Source organism: Morus notabilis, unplaced genomic scaffold (genome assembly GCF_000414095.1).
Source record: "Morus notabilis unplaced genomic scaffold, ASM41409v2 Scaffold193, whole genome shotgun sequence".
Taxonomy (NCBI): Eukaryota; Viridiplantae; Streptophyta; class Magnoliopsida; order Rosales; family Moraceae; genus Morus; species Morus notabilis.
In genome coordinates, this window is record NW_010357324.1 from 295,247 (window position 1) to 314,805 (window position 19,559).

General features: G+C 33.9%; 1 protein-coding gene across 3 annotated transcripts; it reads right to left on the reverse strand.

Annotated features, from left to right (window-relative positions):
• Positions 1 to 905: 905 nt before the first annotated feature.
• LOC21399881 (subtilisin-like protease SBT2.5) lies at positions 906 to 9,178 on the reverse strand. Of its 3 annotated transcripts, XM_024168380.1 has the most exons (12): positions 8,879 to 9,178; positions 8,478 to 8,497; positions 7,938 to 8,165; positions 6,500 to 6,644; positions 5,999 to 6,393; positions 5,137 to 5,232; positions 4,970 to 5,042; positions 4,207 to 4,492; positions 3,309 to 3,634; positions 2,674 to 2,941; positions 2,155 to 2,436; positions 906 to 1,529 (listed from the first exon to the last, which is right to left on the reverse strand). In XM_024168380.1, the coding sequence occupies exons 3-12, from the start codon at positions 8,114 to 8,116 to the stop codon at positions 1,123 to 1,125; spliced, it is 2,457 nt and encodes an 818-aa protein (XP_024024148.1). In that variant the 5' UTR covers positions 8,117 to 8,165; positions 8,478 to 8,497; positions 8,879 to 9,178; the 3' UTR covers positions 906 to 1,122. The 3 variants fall into 3 exon arrangements, with proteins under 3 accessions (XP_024024148.1, XP_024024155.1, XP_024024160.1); XM_024168387.1 differs by lacking the exon at positions 8,478 to 8,497; XM_024168392.1 differs by lacking the exon at positions 8,478 to 8,497 and having other exon boundaries at positions 7,938 to 8,168.
• Positions 9,179 to 19,559: the final 10,381 nt, after the last annotated feature.

Consider the following 19,559-nt stretch of genomic DNA (forward strand, 5'->3'; position numbering starts at 1 on the left):
ATGAATCTCTCTTTCTTTTTTTTTTTGAAGTAAGAAAATGAATCTCTCTTTGATGACCCTTTTTCGGTGGATGCGCTAAAATGCCATCGTAAAAGCCAAACTAGAGAATTTTTTTTATATTTAAGACCTCAAAAAAGACCACTCAATACTTAATAAACCTGACCATAGACCTGGCACATTAGATCAATATCATTAGGCCACTCCACTCGGTGGTTCTAAAAATAGCTTAAATAGCTTATGAATTCTGTTTATGATACCTTTTTTTTTATCACTTTCTCCATTCACTACATTTAGAATCAACTAATATAATATATTATTATTTAAATAGAAAATGTCATATTATAGTCCACGTGTTAAATTTACAAAAGTAAAAAAGAGAATGACACGCTTATTCATAACAAATTGGTTGTGCACAACATTATATGTACCCCATGCCATGGGTTATTGCACATTGGTTTGTTCTCTGTTTTAAGCTATCAAATTCGCTGCTTGTGATGACATTCAAATCTGACATATTTCTTGCTCAGTTTCATATGCTTTGGCACTTTGACAATTCTTTACAATAATAATAATGACAAAAATTTTCAATGTGTCTAATCAAAATATAGGAATTCACTTTGTGACTTTCAAAATACTGAAATGACCTCGTGTTTATGCAATCATACAAACAACAAATTCTCCATGTACTTTCAAATTTTTCAGGCACTTCGAAAAATTTTAAAACACAATAAATTTGTGCGCCAATCTCCACATATTTCCAGAACTCAAATGAACTCTTGAATTTTGATTAAACATACCAAAAATTGTTATTATTATCCATTCATTTATGGTATCTACAACGTGCTCACATAATAAGTATTCTTTGTTCTTTCCTGAGGGTTGAAAAGAAAGGAAAACAAACGAAATGACAAACAAGAACTTCATTATGAATGAGTATGCCAAAACTACCGAACAAATTAGCAAAACTCAAGTGGAAGAAACTAGGCGTCTCCCCCTTATAAAAGTCATCTTTACAGATTACATATATTTCAGACAAATACATCTAGCCAATTATCTTATTCCCACAGAATATAAAGAATATATCAACCACAAAACCCTTAAGATTTAAGTTACAGGCCCAGACTACCGTTGGTATCCCATAGCTACAACTGGGATCCTTACCTGGTGACCCCTACTGCCCTTCATTAAAACCTCACCAAAACTGTAGGTTCCGGTCACGGATCGAACCGTGAGAGTTACCGTGAATTTCCTTGACGAACCCGGTCTCAGAGTCATTGCGGGAGGGTTGGCTTCAATTGCAATTGCCGGAGCCATTCTGGTTTTGATCACATAGGTTTCTTCCTCGGCCACGTTTGTGACTGTTCGGATGACAGTTTTTGTTCCCACAAGATGAGCGATGGTGATTGATGGGGTGTTGAGATTCCACGGATGGCCAATGCTGTAGTTGCAGGGCGAGGTTGTGTAGTTCTTTATCTCGTGCACATCAATACCGGGTGTCGTGCACAAGAACCCCAAGTAATCTTCATAACCTAAAGAACCAAATACCAGACAAATCGTTTAGAATCAACACAACTGCAGAGTAAAATACTAGCTCCTGAGGAAACTTGTGTTCCAAGAAACAAGCTACAAAGAGTTCATTGACATACAAACGAAAACTGATGTATAGTTCAGCTCCCCTTGTGTTTCACGTTAATATCCCTTGCGAGCCTAAGTTGCTAACAGCTAAGTTGAGACAATAATACGACGCAAGTAAACAGCTAGGCCCCACGTCGAACCAACATTTATATGCTAAATTTATATGAGGCCACAAAAGCAGTTTTACTTTTTCTTTCTCCCTCGCACAATGTTAAATCCCCCGGTCTAAGTTGATTGATGCTTAAAGCCAACAGGAAATCTTTCAATTAATAGAAAATAATAAAATTAAAATAAAAGAAATTTTTCCAAAATTGACCCTCAAAAATTAGTGTGCAATCAATATTGCCCCCCAGTATTCAGTATTACCCCTCTTATTTTTTATTTGTTTAAGTTGATCTATTCTGATAAAAGGACAGTTATAATTAAGAGGTCAATAATAGAAAGAGGACCAATATAAAATGGTAGTTTTGCACTTCTCCTAATAGAAAAAGTTTATGAAAGGAGCACACGAAAATACACCTGCATCAAAAATGAGTCCAGGGTCTAGCGCAGCTCGTGGATTGACATGGCCACTTCCATAATCAAAAGGTGTTGCAGAGACCAGCTTCATTGCTTCGGTTTCAGAGTACTGTTGTGCTTGAATAGGTCTTCCTGCTCTATCTATCGTGGTTGATGTTGTCATCAAGGCTGATTTGATGGCAGCAGGGCTCCAGGTGGGATGCTTCTTCTTTATTAGAGCAGCTATCCCTGCGATATGCGGCGCGGCCATGCTAGTGCCAGATATCATGGCAAACCCCTCCCCTGTTAAAAAGCACATACTAGCATATTTTGAGTTGTATTCTTCCGAAAAGAAAAATGTCGAACAGTTGCTTGACACAAATAATGACATAGAAAGACTAAATTCCCTGCCTATTACTCTCTTTTCATTTCAAGTTTCTTTTTAGCTTCTTTTTACAGTAGGCCAGCCTACTCAGTATGTTAGCCGTGAAGATGGGAAAATTGACAATACTAGAAAAGTTTCTAGGATATCTGTTTTACCAACGTAATTAGGTTCATCCGTTCCATTTGGAGACCAAGCAGCCCAAATCAGAGAACCCGGAGCTAGAATATCAGGTTTGAGAAGATCAGCATCTTGGAAGCTGAAATCCTTGATGTTTGGCCCTCGAGCAGAGAATATTGCCACCTGCGGTGCTGATTTATGGAGTATCGGCATCAAACCATCCCCAATGCTGCCTTTAGCTTGGAAACTCTTCACCCTTCCAGTCCAATCTCTTGGTGTAGAGACGTTATAATAATCTATGAGATCCTAAACAAATGGATGCAAAGCACCAAAATTATAACATAAGACTGGTGGGAAGGCACAAAAATGTAAGGAGAAGATAGAGGAGAACATCTACGTGCAAATTACTACACACAAGGAAAAAGTACTAAGCTACAAAGCAGTTATAAGAAAGAAGGCTCAGGAGATGCCAAAAATCAATTCAAGATGGACCAGGACTAGAAACACGTAATAGTTTTTACTTTACATCCTGCTTTGACATCAGAAGATAGGATAGTATTTGGCCTTAGCATCTAAGCTAGATGCCGACTTATATTAAATAAACAAGTGGAGAATATACTGGATCTAGTATTCTGACACCACTTTATTGGAGGAAAGAGGTCAAGAGAGATACCTGTGACTTGCTGACATCTGTGATCACAATCCCAGGAACGCCAACGGGAACAGGGTCAAACTTTGTTCCCGGAGAAACATTTTCCACACAGAGAACAAAGCCGGCAGCACCAAGAGCCTTTGTTGTTTCTGAAACTTTCTTTATTGATGCCGAACCAGAAACAAAATTGAAGGAATAGCCACAAAGAAGAATGTTCCCCTCAACCAAGTGCTTGTTTAGAAGTTCTGGTCTCTGACAGTCCGAGGGGCTATACTTCGTTATTGAAGAATCGAGCAGGACATCATTTGCGGAAACCAAGGTATATGTTTGATTTAAATGCGTCGAGGCTGAAAAAGGTAGTGGGAACAACAGTATAAAAGACACACATATATATGAGGCCACACTTGTAACAGTAAATGTATCCATCTAGCATTAGAGAACCAACTGTCATAGGTTACTTCAGGACGATGGAACAAATCTGGTAAAGTAACCACGGTAACCATCTCATTAAAATGACCAATGTGGTAAATGAATTTTGTGTATTCACATGGGTCTATTAAAGCAAAAGTTTGGAACTTGAAACAGAGACAGCATCCAAGAGTGGTAAACGAACCAAAAAGAAAAAATCCTTGAACTGCTAAACCAAAGGAAAAGAAAAAATGATTGTACAACCAACAGAACAAAATTTTCATTCTAATCTCTCAATATGAACAAACACTATGTATTTATGTGTATGTAATTATGGTCTCCAATCAAGCCTTTGTTATAATCTATATATATATATATATATATATATATGTATATACATATACATAAATTGAGAAACAGTGTTTATAAAAATCAACAGTTTTCATGTCGAGATGCTTCTCCGCAACTTTTGACAAATTAAGTAAAAATGTTCAAGCTTTAAGAGACTTACGGGACAGCCCAAGTCCAGCTAAAATTTTTCCATTTCCAAGGGTCAGATGGTTTTTGTATCTGCGGTCATCAACGGCAGCAGCTACAGATGCTATCCAAGGGCTATAAGAAACCAAAGTTTTTTGGAAAGGACCTCCATTGCCAGCTGCTTGTGCAACAAATACACCCGCCTTCACGGCTGCAAGAAGTGTAGCATCAAAAGGATTCAGAAAAGTTGTCTTGGTGGTCGCTGGAGGACTGTTTGGCCCAACAGAGAGGCTGAGTATATCCACTCCATCATATACAGCCTGCCCATAAGACTCTCTCAGTTAAGGATCATTTTTCCAAGTAATAACCACTCACAGGAAAGACCTAGAAGCTTCTGTTAAATTATCTTCATCAAATAGATGAGGCACTTGTGCAAGCAACCAAATTTGCGTTTTCATATTTACTGCTTTATACCATAAAATAACTAAAAGTTGTATCAAGTACAAACTCGTCAACCTTTTCTTCTTTTGGGAGTCGAATATAGAACACGCATGAAGATGTTCTTTTTTACGTCAATAAAATAAGAGAAAAAAATGAAAGATCCAAATAATAATTTATTGCATACATTTACATGGGACAACAAAGATAATCATTATGGGACCATGGAGGAGCAATATTTACAGGCTATAGGTTATATCTGTTCACATAAAACAAAAGTGTATGTACAAAGAGCAAGCACACAGTGGCGGAAGAGACAACATACTAAAGTTCGTTTATTTTCTTGCATTCATACATACCTGATCAATTGCAGCTACTACATCTGCAACAAACCCTCCAAAGAGCCTATAAAGTGCTTTATACACCGCAATCCTGAACATAAACAATTAAAAACACTCTTATAAAACAAAAATGAAAACTTAAAAATGAACGATTCCAGCATTAAGTGAAGGTTAATACTCCTAACCTGGCACGTGGAGCCATCCCACTCGCCTTTCCAAATTCATGACCATGCATTCGGACAGGAATCCCATTATTTCCAGCTGCAATAGCCGCTGTATGACTGGTATCCAAAAGGTATAATATATAAAAAAACAAAAGATGTGAGGATGATGGATATAGCCTCCGATACAAAAACTCCAACCACGATTGGGAGAGAGCACTAGAAACAGTAAGAAGAAGAAAATTCTACTCCCTCCAAAAAAAAATTAAATAAATAAATCTATGTTTAAATTCTAAATATGGTACAAGTTCTAATATTTTTTTCTTTTTCAATTTCCTATACGTTCCCCTTGAGCTTGGATTTCAAATGAAGCCCCTGCCAAACCTACAAACTCTGAGAAGCAAGAAACTTGTGGTTATTCACCAAGTGCACTGCCATAAGGAATTAAACCAAAGATATTGTGAGAGCATAATTGGCCCTAGCAATCAACTCCTTGTGGTTACATTATCATAGATACATATGATTTTAAGAACTATGACACTACACTTACATTGAATTAAATTCTATTCAAAACTGTAATATAACAATAATCATCCAAGCATAGTTACCAAGATTGAACAATGAGATTGGCACTTGCACTATATTCCTATCAAAAACTATACTAAGTAAACACTAATCATGCAAGTTACTGGGTATTATAGCTGCCATTAAGCTTACTACTTGGATTCTCAAACACCAAAGGCTTTTATCATATTCATCTGTGTATGATAGGGGCGTATTGAATTTGTTTCTGTCTCTGCAAGAGTTCTCTACGTGTATTACATCATGCAAATATTCAATGCAATTTACTGAAGCATGGAATTAACATGGAAGTATGGAATCGAACCTTCCATGTCCATCACCATCAAAAGGAGATGCAAAATCAATCGCTGGATTAAATGAGCCGGATGCTCTAGCAGCTTTGGCAAAATGTTGGGCACCAATTATTTTCCCATTGCAAAAGCTCTTCTTAGTATCTGGATTAATTTCACATTTTCCTCTGTATTTTGGAACAGGTCCATATGGTTCAGTATTGTGTGCAGCAAAGCTTGGATGGTGTGGGTATATCCCAGAGTCCACGAATCCTATCACAATATCCTCTCCAGCCCTGTCAAAGCCGCCTCCTGTTGGCCACACTCCAGTTGGAAGCCCCAAAAACTGTGGGGTGTGTGTCGTAAGTCTCCGCACCTTCCAGTCTCTCTCCACAGATTTCACACCCGGAGCATGTCTTAAGGTTTCTGCCTACAATATAAGGGGATCAAGCAAGGGAATGAGAATGCAAGAGAAGAAATGAATGTCAAAACAACAAAGAAAATTGTAACAGTTAGAGAGGCATCCAAACTTGCACCTGTTCAGGGGAAATATGAACGGAAAAGCCATTTATAAGATGTCGATAGCTATAGATCTTTTCGTAGGTCCCACGCTCAAAGAGCAAGCCAAGAAGCATATCGTGTTTCATCTCAAGATGATGAGCATATGAGGTGACCAAGTCGCTGAATGAAGCCAAATATGCGAAGGAAAGGCTCAAAGTAAAATATTAGTTGTCAAACTCTATATCTCGAAATCAAAATATTATTTGTTGAAATCCAAATCTTAATCCAGGATAAAACGTATATATATATTAACGTCACATCTACTTGGGATGAGAGAAATGCATCAGCGAGTCTGAGGTGGTTTCAATGTGCAACTTTTTCTGATATAATGATAGTTACTATAAAAGGAGAAAGCAACCCGATCAATAATTAGAGAAGCAAATAAAAACAGCAGAAATCAATATAAAATGTAGAAATGGAGTTGCTTGTTAACTGTTTACACACTTACATGAATATCAACATTTATTTTTCCAGGATGGCAATAACAAGAAAAGCACATAAAAACGTAGAAACAAAGTTTTTCTTATTATGAACTGGACTATTTACTCATTCCATGGAAATCAAAATTTCCTTTTTTCTATACATCAAGTACGCTACTTCCATGTTCAAAAATGTCGCTGACTACAATCAATAATGTAGGGGCAAAAAATAAAAATAATACAAGCAACAATGAATTGAGAACGCCGAAAAAGATAGCGCCAAAGCGGCCAATTTACAGTCACGATATTGACCTTTTAGTTTGTCATTTCATATTTTCATAGTCATAATCTAATCTCTTGCAAGTAATTTTACCTATGGCTTCAGTTCTTTCAAGTGATGGCCCATCTAAGTCTATACACTGTTGTAAACATAAGTAGAGACCTACAGATCAAGTAAACTTTCACAGTATGACTAAAATGACCCAAAGAGAATGGACTTTTCTCCTACTTCTACTATCATAGTCGGCAAGAATCATCAACAAGAGCCAAAAAACTGTTTAGCTCTTTCAAACAAACGCCAAAACCCCAAGTCATTTTTTATCATGTCATTATCACAATTTCGGCAAAAATTAAAAAATAAGAATAGAAAAGTGAGCAAAAGAGTCCACTCTTCTTGAGAATCTTGACCCTACTAAGAAATAGAACAAGTCTAACCAAATGGGCAAACTCCGTCGACACTATGAGAAACGGCCAAGACAACTTGAGGCTGGCCAGCATTGTTTGAAAATGATGTATACATATATATATATATATATATGCACTGATGGAATCGTGACCATTGAAAACTCGTCCATATATGTATCTATTATGTACGTCCATATATGTATATATTATGTACGTATGTTTTTAGCACTAATAAAAAATAAAAAAAAATAAAAAGAAAAATATATACTTTTAATTATTTGATTGATAGGAGAAGGGAAATTGCAAATACCTTGAAGTGTCAATTTTTTCATCAGATTCCACAGCAGTGGCTTCAAAACCATCAATATCCCCTTTGTAACTAATAATTGGCTCTCCTTCAATGGTCACTATGTAAACTTCTGCTTTTGCTAGAACAACCAGAAGAGCCAACGAAACCAGAACTGAAAACCCAAACTCCAGAGCTCTCATTTTTTACTGATTCAAGTCTGATCCTTTGAACTTCAGTAGTCCACAAGATCTGCTTCAAAAAAATAATAATAATAAATATAAATAAATAATAAAAACAGTTTGTATTAGATGTTGTATATTGAAAGGGAAATAATAATAAACAAAAAAAAAAGGAAAGAAAATTTCCCAGAAAAAAAAAATCCACATAACGGAGTGCTGAAGAACTGAAAACAACAGTTTACAAAAATATTGAAACTTCTCTTCTCTTTCAGATTCCATAAGCAATTATTATAAATCTTTATAACTACCAGAACTACAATACCCATATAATATATATTAAAAATACTAAGAAAAATAAATAAAAAGAAAAATACTTGCTTACTTCTTTAGAAGATCAGGAAGCTGAAGAACAAAAGGAAGACATGAAATTTTGATTAGTGAAAGAGCGCGTAAGTAGTGAAGTTAGAAAAAGCAACTTTGATCAAAACAGAATAGCTTGAACAACACAAAGAATCATTTATTTAAAAAAAAATTTAAAAAAAAAAACTTCAATGACAAACAACCAAGTCATATTTGGTAAAAGGCGTGTGAAACAAATCTGAAAAAAAATCGCAATCCGAAAAATCCAAAATACTATAATAGAAAAAACAGTTATTTATTATTTTGAAGGAAAAAAAAAAAGGAAAAAAGCAAAAGCTTTTGACAGCGATCCAAGCAAGGAATAATCGGCCAAGTAAAGAAGATCGAACCAAAGGAAAACCTAGAGAGAGAAAGTATTTTTACTTAGGGGGAGAGAGATCCAGTAAAGGAAGCGTGGAAGGGAAGCTAAAGCAGATTCACATGGAGCTTGGTCAGTCAATGGCTGTGATCGTAGAATGTAATGCGGACCGAACGGCTGTGATTTGATCAGAACCGAGATCCAACGGCTCACATTTGGTGTGCCTCCGAAGAAGAAGAAGAAGAAGAAGAATAAGAAGATGAAAGAGAGCTCTGGTGGTGGATGAAAATGGCGGTTCTCAGTGAGTGAGAGTGAGAGTAAGAGTAAAAGACTGATGAGAGAGAAAGAAGAGAGCGAGAGAGAGAGAGAGGTAGTTAGGGTTCATTTTCCATTTTGATTTGGATTTCCATTTTTTTATAATATTATTTTAATTTATTTGTTCATCAGTTTTTCTACTTTTCATGGGTTGGAGAAGGTACAGACAGGAAGCCGAAGACGACGGAGAGACTATTATACGAGTATTTTATTTTTTATTTATTAAAAAAATAAAATTTTAATTTAAAAAAAAAGAAAAAAGTTTTTTGAAGAATATTTCTTTTACCAAAAATGTTGTGTTATTAGGATTGTGATTGTTAAAAGTTAATTTTATTTAAGACTCCTTTATTTTATATATTTAAATAAATTAACAATCTTATGTAAACTCAAAATATTAATTTTATTACACGTTTGGTTCATGGATTAGAATCATGAGATTATAATTATTTTTAATTTACGTGTATTTTTTTATAAGAAAAAATACTGTAACAAATCACGAACCATAATTCGAATCGGAGTACGAATCCCTCAACCAAAAGTCAAAATTAAATATCATAATTTTAATATACATTTTAAACGGGTCTCTATATTTTCAAAAAATATTATAGTTAATAATTTCTGTAATTTTTGTATTTTCATTAAAAAAAAAGGAAATTCAAGTATATTACTCATTCATTAATTAGCATTAAATTATTTCTTTGTGAAAAGATATAATAAATAGAAAAGTAAAATAGAGCTTTCGTTTTCCATTTATTTTTAGTCTTGCTTTTTTTTAATAACTTTTTAATGCTTTTTTCTTATGAGAGGGAAGGAATAGGGAAGGAGGCATTTTGCGCGCGTAAGATGTCGAGGTTGGCCTTTGTGGGGTAAAATAACGAGAATGCCCCCACTGATTTGCTGTAATTGCAAGAGTGGACCGGCGCGCGTAGGGGGGGCTCCCTTGGTCATGTTTTGCGTGTCCTGGTTCCGCGCCACATTAATGTTCGCGCTTAGTTTGGACCGTTGGGTCAGCTTTTCTATTTTAGAATTTTTTTAGAAGGTAAAAAATTTCAATTAAAAAGTCTCACGGAGACTAATAATAATGCGGATGGCTTTATAATATACAACATAAAATATAACATAAAAATCGGTTTCGTCAACATATTTTAATGAAGTACAGAAAAAAATGATCTAAAACGAGACCCAATCTCAAGAAAATTTCTCCACATTAATTTGAGCAAAGTTCTTTTTGAAACCGCTATAATTAATGAAAACTTTCAATCCATTAAGAGCATGTAACGTGCAGCTCTAAGACCATTACTAAATCTGTCTAGACTATAGCTAGTAGGGGTGTACAACGGTCGATGAAAATCGTCGACTGAGGTAATTAATTTTGCATTATATAGAAATTGATAACCAACTGACATATGGTGAAAACTAAGGTAGTGGTGATTGAAATTTTTCAATTCAGTTCAATCGGTTACCATCGAGGCTGCTGCTGCTTAGACGGCAGCTATGGAATCTGACGACTGGTTTGTTGAAGAAGAAGAAAAAATGGTGCTGTGGTGGCTGGGTATAGAAGACAGAGAAGAAATGAAACTCGTTAATAGGGTTTTCTTTTTTTAATTTACTTAGTATCGTATAATATATATATATATTATAAATAATATATATGAGTTAGTGAAACGGTGAGTTGTGTGTGGAAGTGAAACACATCGTTACACTTATGTAATATGAAAAAAAAAAAAAGAAAAAAGAAAATGAAGCACTTACCTTCTTCTCTTTTGCCAGTAAGGTTTCGAGGCAAAGAGAAGTGTCGATGTGTTAGGGCGGCACTGGAGAAAACATCAGGCAAGAAAAGAGGCTTCAATTTTTGGTCATCAACAAATAAAAAGATCTCAAAACCGTCGACCACCTGTAATGGCACTTCACAGTTCGGTTTCACCTACCGAAGTCATCGGTTGCCTTTCTCCAACGATTTTTTTTCGGTTGTTTTCAATCGGCCCCGTTGGTGCTGCTCGGTTATCGGTTAATTTGTTCACCCTTAATAGCTAGCGAAACTTCTAACTTGTCAAAACCTAAATCTAGTGAACCAAAAACAAACACAAAATGGTGGGAGAACTACCTCTATTATTATGATAAAATTACTAAAACTATATGATGAAAATATCAACGCCTTTATCAAACTAAAACATAGACAACTAAAACCTAAAGTATGATTGTCGCAGGTCCTCATTGAAAGTAGAGTCGACAAGATGATCATTATGATAGAATTAAAGTTTCAAGGGATAAGTGGCGAAGCCAACGAGATGCCTTCAAAAAGTAGAATGTGAAATGCACGTACTACCACCGTCAACGTTCGGACTCAACACCATCATCTCTAAAAAAAGCTCACTACTGTTTAAAACAAAACTCCGAAAGACTACAACCATCAGACAAGGAATGTGCCAGCAAACGCCTCCAAGCTGTCCAAATTCCATCCTCCAAACAAAAGCATACCTACCCTAACAAACCACACCACCAAACACAACCACTACCATTAAAAAGTACACAACGATATGAGCGTTGTAACCAATATTTAGGAACAAAAGTTTAGCAACACGTTCAGAGGTGCTCCTGAAATTCTGACTGACTACTCTCTCCTTTTCTCACTTTCTCGATGGAAAATTTTTATAATAAGGTAAAAAAAAGTTTATGCTAATTTTGCAAAGTTTCTTGGAATTAAAAAATTTTTCTAAAAATTTTTCCTTATTTTTTTTTTCGAATAACAGTTTGTGTTCAGTTTTACTTTCCAAATTTTAAGATATTGTAAATATTACCCTTGGACGATTATAAAAATTATAGTAAATAACATATTTTTATAATTAAATTAAGTAAATAACATACCTTAAAATATTTGAAGTAAATAGCAGTAAAAGTACGTTAAGGTCGAGCTTGAAGATACAAAAATTAAATGAGCTGACCCAACACGTCAAAATAAATAATAGGTCGGACCAGCACAATTGACATCTCTAGTATTTTCTAATATTTATGGAACATTTAAAGTTATACATTTCTTTTTAATTGGTGTTGATACCCATTTTGGTATGATGCTTTTTTAAAGGCCTAAGCTCATCATTCTATTTCGTGACGTGAATGGGCTTTATCCCCGTAATAAAGTCACGGTTGGGGAAAAATTATGGATTGTAATTTGGTGGACCATGAGTAATTAAATGCGCAAAGATAAATGGGTGACAAAAAGATAGGCTATATGAATTTTTTTACTTTGGGTGACAAAAAGATAAGCTATACGCCTTCAATCTTTCTTTCAAGGAAAAAAATACACTAAATATCATTTTTCACCTAACATTTTGAAGTAAATAGCATATTTTTTATATGTTCATAAATTATAGCATATCTCTCTTATTCATTTTAAAATAAATTATTCCTTTACAATTTTAGTCACTAGGGTTTTCTTCTTTCTTTGATTTCCTTCCCAAACACTTCTCTCTACCGCCTCTCTACTCTCTCTCTCTCTCTCTCTCTCTCTCTCTCTCCTTCCTTAAATCAGACGCAGCCACAACTAACGACAGTGGCGGATTCCAACGACCTACGATAGCCGTCGAGTGAGAGAATCTCCAGCAACATTCCTTTCGCAGTTCCATTATGCTAGCGCACATGGATTTCCGACATGCAAAGCTTCACAATTTATGTTCGTAATTCGTCCATGTAACGTTGTCGTTGTGATGTCCGTCACAATCTAGAGCCATCATTTCGAGTTGAGAGATAGTGTTTATAGAAGTCTACAAGTGGCTAACCGAGGTTTTAAGTGGTCCTAAACCTTATGAGGTTGAACAACCAAGAGAAAGTCTTGTGTGCCTCTTACATGCATAAGAAGGAGGCTTGATGGTGGTGGCAGATGGCGGAACTAAAGAAGGACATCAATGTGATGACCTGGCAAGATCTCATCGAGGAGTTTAATGAAAAGTACTTCGACTAGACAACATGGTAGCACAAGAGGATGAGTTTAATAATTTCCGCTAGGAAAATCTGTTTGCGGTGGATGCAATACAGAAGTTTAAGCAGCTAGCTCACCTATGCCCACACATAGTGACCACGAAGTGAGAGGAAGTTAGGGTTCCCAATGATACCGTGATTTAACTTATTATATTTTTATCTCCCTCGCGGAGTCTTGGTTACCTCCCTTGCGAAGACTGGTACCAACACTTGACTTAATAACCTTATAAGGAGAGAGGTCTTGGGTTCAAGTGTTGGGAGACGCGAAGAAATCCCTAAGGACCGCTAAGTGCCTAAAGGAGACAATATGTATGAGTAACAGTATAAGACCCGACTGTGCTGAAGGTACCGCAAGGTGGGCCCCATGAAGAGTAAGCGTTACAGTGTTTTGATTGAAGCGATCTCTTCTTTGGAACTCAGTATAGCGCACGCGATTTTCTCATTAGAAATCAAAACTACGCTTACGATCTCCTTCTCCGTGCGGCAGTGGCCTAGATTTCAGTAGGCTAGGGTTTTATGTTTGGGGAGCTCTTCAGCTGACTGTTGTCATCGCCAATTTCAATTTAAGTTTAGTTTGTGATTGGTTTTTAGATATTACTAGCTCCGAGTTTAGAAATCTATGTTAATATTGTTAAATTTGAGTTTGGTTTAGGTTTGTTATTGATATTATTAGATTGAGTTTGGATTTTAATTTTTCATATATGAGTTTGGAATTTAGTGGCAACGATTCTACCGATTCTTCTCAAACTCTGTGTTTGTATTTTTTGGTTGTTGGACTTTTTGCAAAGTAATTTTTGTTGATTTGGTGGATTTCTATGACTTTTATGTATGATTTTTTTTTTTGAATTTTGTTTATGATTTTTATGATTGTTGAAAAATGTTGGGAACATTGAGTTACATGTAACATCATGGTATTTATTATTAACTATCATTAAATACGATATTTATTGGTCGTCGGCGTTCATCTCAGTATCATCGGCGATATTTACCAGTCGCCAATACTGTGGTCATCGACTAATAGATACGATATTTACCCATACATAGAAATGGTATAGGTTAATTACATAGATAAACCTCCAATTTTTAATTTTTTCCCCAATTTATCGCTCTTTTTATAAACAACAAAAGTATAATTTCACAAAAATAAGCTTAAGTATTTAAAAACATAAAAACCCTTTAAAAAAACATAACTTCAACAAAAAAAAAAAAAAAAAAAAAGATCTAGACGTTTCTATTTCTTAATCATTTGAATTATTTTTCATAAATTTTCCCCAAGAAAATTTTTTCCAGAAATAATTTTAGTCTAATTATATCATCTCTTTTTCCCTTGTTTTTTCAATTCATCCACAAAATGTGCAATGGGTTAAGAGATGAAATTAAAACAAGTTTTTCGAATTCAAAGTGAAATTACAAAGTATCTAGCAATTAGTTTTATAAGAATCAAAACATAAGATAAGTTCCGAAAAAAATAAAACGATTAGGTATATTTACACAGTTACCCCATTTTACTATTGCGATAAAATGTCTTAGTCATCCGAATAAATATTCGATTTTTTGAGTCCTATTTTATAATAATTTCTTCGTAATTTTTTGTCACCTTATTATATAAAAGAAAAGACTGTCTTTTTCTTCAGGGAAAACTCTCGGGGTCGTTCTAATCGGTGTTTGTATGTTTTGATTAGTTGAATAATGAATACTATTCTTCCTTAATAAAAATTTTTAAAAAAACTTTTCAGGGTCTAAGGTCTTATCTTAGGCCCGCATTTCATTTGATAATTATAAAATTCATTTGGGTCAAAAGGTAAGCATTTATAAACTAGGATTATAAGTTTTTTTTAAAGGTTAAGGCTTGTTCGTTTACACTCAAATTTAAAAAAAGTTTGAATTCAAGTTATAACTTTATTTAAGTTTATGTTTTTTTATAAAATTTGATATTAAACTTGAGTTTTAACTTGAATTTTAACTTGAGTTTGGGGTTAAAATCTAAGTTCAAGTTTCCCTTTCAACTTAAGTTCCTAAACTCAAATTCAAATTAATGAACAATATTTTTTATATTCTTAAAAATGCTACTTAAAAATGCTATAACTTTTGCGTTTTAATTCCGATTGAGTTGATTTTTTTATGCGTTCACAATGAAAAGACGAATAAAACCCTACCCATATACCATATTAAAAATTTTCATTATCATTGAGTTTTTATTAAAATACTATCTAAATACAAATTCAAGTTTTGACCCACTTAAATACAAACTAAAAAAGACTTTAATCTCAAACCATAACTCAAATGTACACAACCAAACACAAATTCAAGTTACAACTTTAACTCAAGTTTAATTTAAAATCTATATTAAAATCATTATAATTCAAAAATATAACTGAATAAGTCCTAAACAACTAAGATTAAAGTTGAAATGAAAAGTGGCATTAATTCTTAGGAGAATTTTTAATCAAACGAAAGAGAAAACGTGTAATTGACCAACCCACTTTCTTGCTCATTTTTGTGCAGAATTTTACACTCTGTAGAAAATTTTACAATATTGTTATGGTATCACATCAAGTTATTTTTTAATAATTACCCTAAAAAAGTTACTTCTTTTTAGTAATTATTGTAATAATTAAAGTAACAGCTAAAAAGTTATAAACTAATAATGATGGCTAGACTATTATTATTGACTAAACCTTCACTATTTTGACAATTCCCTAATACTATTAGTCTCATCATTACCATTGAAGTTCTTTCCATGACATTTGAAACTTTAATACGTACAAACATCATAGTCCTGCGAATAAAATTTGATTAGACTTCAATTTCCATTCTTGTTAACATATCTCAAACTTGGAAAACAAAATATTGAATTTATCTTAGCTAGAAAACAGAAAATATATACTACGGAGTGAGAAAAAAAAAAAAGAGAGTAACATTAACGAATCTAATATTGGCAGAAAAATAAAAATCCAATGTTGCATTGAGTACACTAGTTATTGAGTTATCATCGTAAAAGTACAAAAGTCAATATATATATATATATATTATATATATCCTGGAAGAAAGGAAAAGAAGAAGAAGATATATATCTTTAACATCTTTAGATAATTACTAGTTTAATATAGTCGATGAAAAAACATAAATGTTTCTATATAACTTGCTAGCCATATTATTATATATATTTTTACTATTCGCATAGGCACAATTCAATATCATTGTACAGTAAACTTATGTTGCCGAGTTTGCCCCTCCCTTTCTTCTCTTCTCCTTTTTCTGTGCATGGACCTTTGTGTCTTTTTAATACCATATGTTGTGATTGTACGTTTTTGCCCCTATCGTCTAATGCTTTTATTTGTTTTCAGGTTGGGCTTTTTGGTCATTTTGCTTGCCACAAAGCGTTAGGGTTCATGTCTTTGTTTCATGACTTTACTTCGGTCGCCTCTTTCATTTTCATCTCCGTGAAAAGTTTGATATGCATTTCTTGCTTCTTGATTTCTCTGATTCCTTATTTGATCTTGGTTTTCCGAATGATTTCGGTGCATGCCTCTTTCATTTGCATTCCCTCCTTCTCAGCTGTTTTGATTAGGGATTTTTCTTGGGATTTTTATGTGTTTTTGGCGGAGTGTATATTCTGTGCTCCATGCTATTTATTATTTTTTTTCCCTTTAAAGATGTCGGGTCCGTTCATTTCGCTGATTTGAGTTTATAATTCGAGTTGAGATGTGATTTTGTGTGAGAATTTTTTACTGTAGTAAAAAGTTAAATGTGACTATTGTTTTGATTTGGAATTTTGCATGGACTTTTTCTGTGTTCTAGGCGGAGTGAATATTCTGGTTCCGTGCAATTTTTTTTAATAAAAAAGGCATTTCCTCTCTGTTAGTAATATGCTTTCTATTGTGGTTGATTTATTGAAAATTTTTTTAATTGCTTAAAATTTATTATTATTTTGTATTTTGGAATTTTTTTCTTTTACTAATGATTCTCGAATTTCTTATAAGTGCTTTATTTCTTCCATAAGCTTATTCGTTTGTGCAGAAAGAGATTTATATGTAAATACTTAGGGCATGTTTAGTGCGCTAATTCGAGTTTTTAATTCGAGTTGAGATGTGACTTTTTGTCAGAGCTTTTTACTGTAGTAAGAAAGTTAGATGTGACTGTTTCTAAGAACTTTTTATTGTAGCAAAACTCGAATTCTAAATTCGAATCGGTGAAATGAACGGGGCCTTGAATCTTCCCTGTGGCTGATTTCTATAAGTAAATGTCGAATTTTTTCTTCCCTCAAGAGATTTTTTACTCACTGATTGCGTACCTAAGTTTTGACTAAATTAATCTCATTTGCATTTACTGATTTGGTGATCTATAGTGATGATCTGTAATACCTACGATGCTGATTTATATTCCTACGTTGATGATCTATATCATTTTTGTTATAGAAGCATTAAATGAGTTGGTGATTTTTCTCCTTTTAGCTCTGTCTCTTTCACTTCTGTTTGGCTGGCTGATATTTCTTATTTAAGGCAGTATTTACACCATTTTAGGTACTAGTAATAACTTTTATCCATATGTTCTTAATATCCGTTGTTGATGTTGAATGTATTAGTTTGTTGTATTGCAATTACTTTGTGTTATTTCTTATAGTGTTCAGAAAAATTCCTTTTCATTATCAATAAATGTTAGTAATCTATGATTGTATAATTTTGTGTTCCATTAGTACATAGTGCTGATATATTGACTTGCTGTTTATTTGTTTTATAGTGGTATATATATATATATATATTATATATACACGTATTTTTTCTTAACATATTTTATCTTTACTTGGTTTTGGTATGCTGCAATGATGATTATAATTAATTTTCATCTGTTGAGTCTCATGTAATTTCTTCAAAAATGATTATGAATATGTTTTCCTCATCTCGATTCTAATTTTGTTTGTACTTTTTTACTAAAACTATTTAAATATCCTCTTTTTTTTTTCTTTTTACTTACTATAATATTTTTGGCTTTTTGGCTGCTCCACTTCATCTTGGCCTATTTACTGGTCGATCTTTTAAGCTCTGTCTCTTTCACCTATATTTAGTTGGCTAATATTCCCTATTTAAGACAGTATTCACATCATTACTGGTACTAGTAATAACTTTCACTCATATTTTTTTAATATATGCTATTGATATTGAATATATTGATTTGTTGTGGTGCTATTACTTTGTGTTGTTTGTTATAGTGCTCCGAAAAATTCCTTTTTATTGTTATGACTGTCTTCTTTCTCTGTGTTCTATTAGTACATAGTGATGACATATTGACTTTTTGTTGTGTTGTTTCATTATAGTGCTCTGAAAAATTCCTTTTTATTGTTATGACTGTCTTTTTTCTCTGTGTTCTATTAGTACATAGTGATGACATATTGACTTCTTGTTCATTTGTTTCATAGTCATATATATATATATATATATATATATATCTTTTCTTGTCATATTTTATCTTTACTTTGTTTTGGTATGTGGCAATGATGATTATAATTAATTTTGACCTGTTAAGTGTTAGGAATTTGGTTATCACAGCTCAATTTTCACACATAACAACAAGAATAGAAGGCAATCAGAGTGGTTTTATTGATCATCACCACCACCGGCTCATAGAATTTTACGACCAAACTAAGAAAAACATAAAGAAATCTTAGGATGGACTGGATTATTCGAGGACTCCGGAGTACTTCTAACTTCGATGGTATTTGAGGGACCACCAACTTTCCTTAATCTCAGTCTCCCAAAACTCTCAAAATCACAACCTACCCCTAGTGAGCTACTAAGCCCTTTATTTATACTAATTCCTACTTACTCTACCAGCCCACTAACCAAATAAGTTCCCAAGTCATTAACGGATCCTAACATTACCCCCACCCCAAAGCAACACCTTATCCTCAAGGTGTTAAGTAATCGAAGCCGTGTGACTCCACTTCCTTCCAATCTTGATGAGCTTGGATCTTAGAACGTCAAACAGAATGATTCGTACAGAACTTGTTTTAAATGTTCTTGTTAACTTTATTTTTTCAACTTCACACTTTTGTTTGGAGCCGAAATTGAGAACCACTTTAAGGGCAGTGAAACCATGAAGCTCAGCCTCAAAATCATTCTTGTAGCAATGGAAGACCTTGTGGGTCAGCTCAAATAATTCATTTATAATAAAAAGCTTCCTCCCACAAGCGTTATCCTGCTGCAGTGCATGTTCCACCACACCAAAGAAAGCTGCCTTGTTGTTTGTCAAAACATCAACTATGGAGGGCAGCTGCAAGTGTACACTTTCCATTCCTTTATCAACAGCCCCAGAATTGTTGTAAATAGAATCGAATTCATCTTTTAAAATACAAGAATAGACTTCAGTGTTAACTTCTTTCACTGGTGCAGCGAACTACGGCTCTATAGTAACAGCCTTGGAAAATTTTGATGTCATTGACATCTTGTTTCCTATATC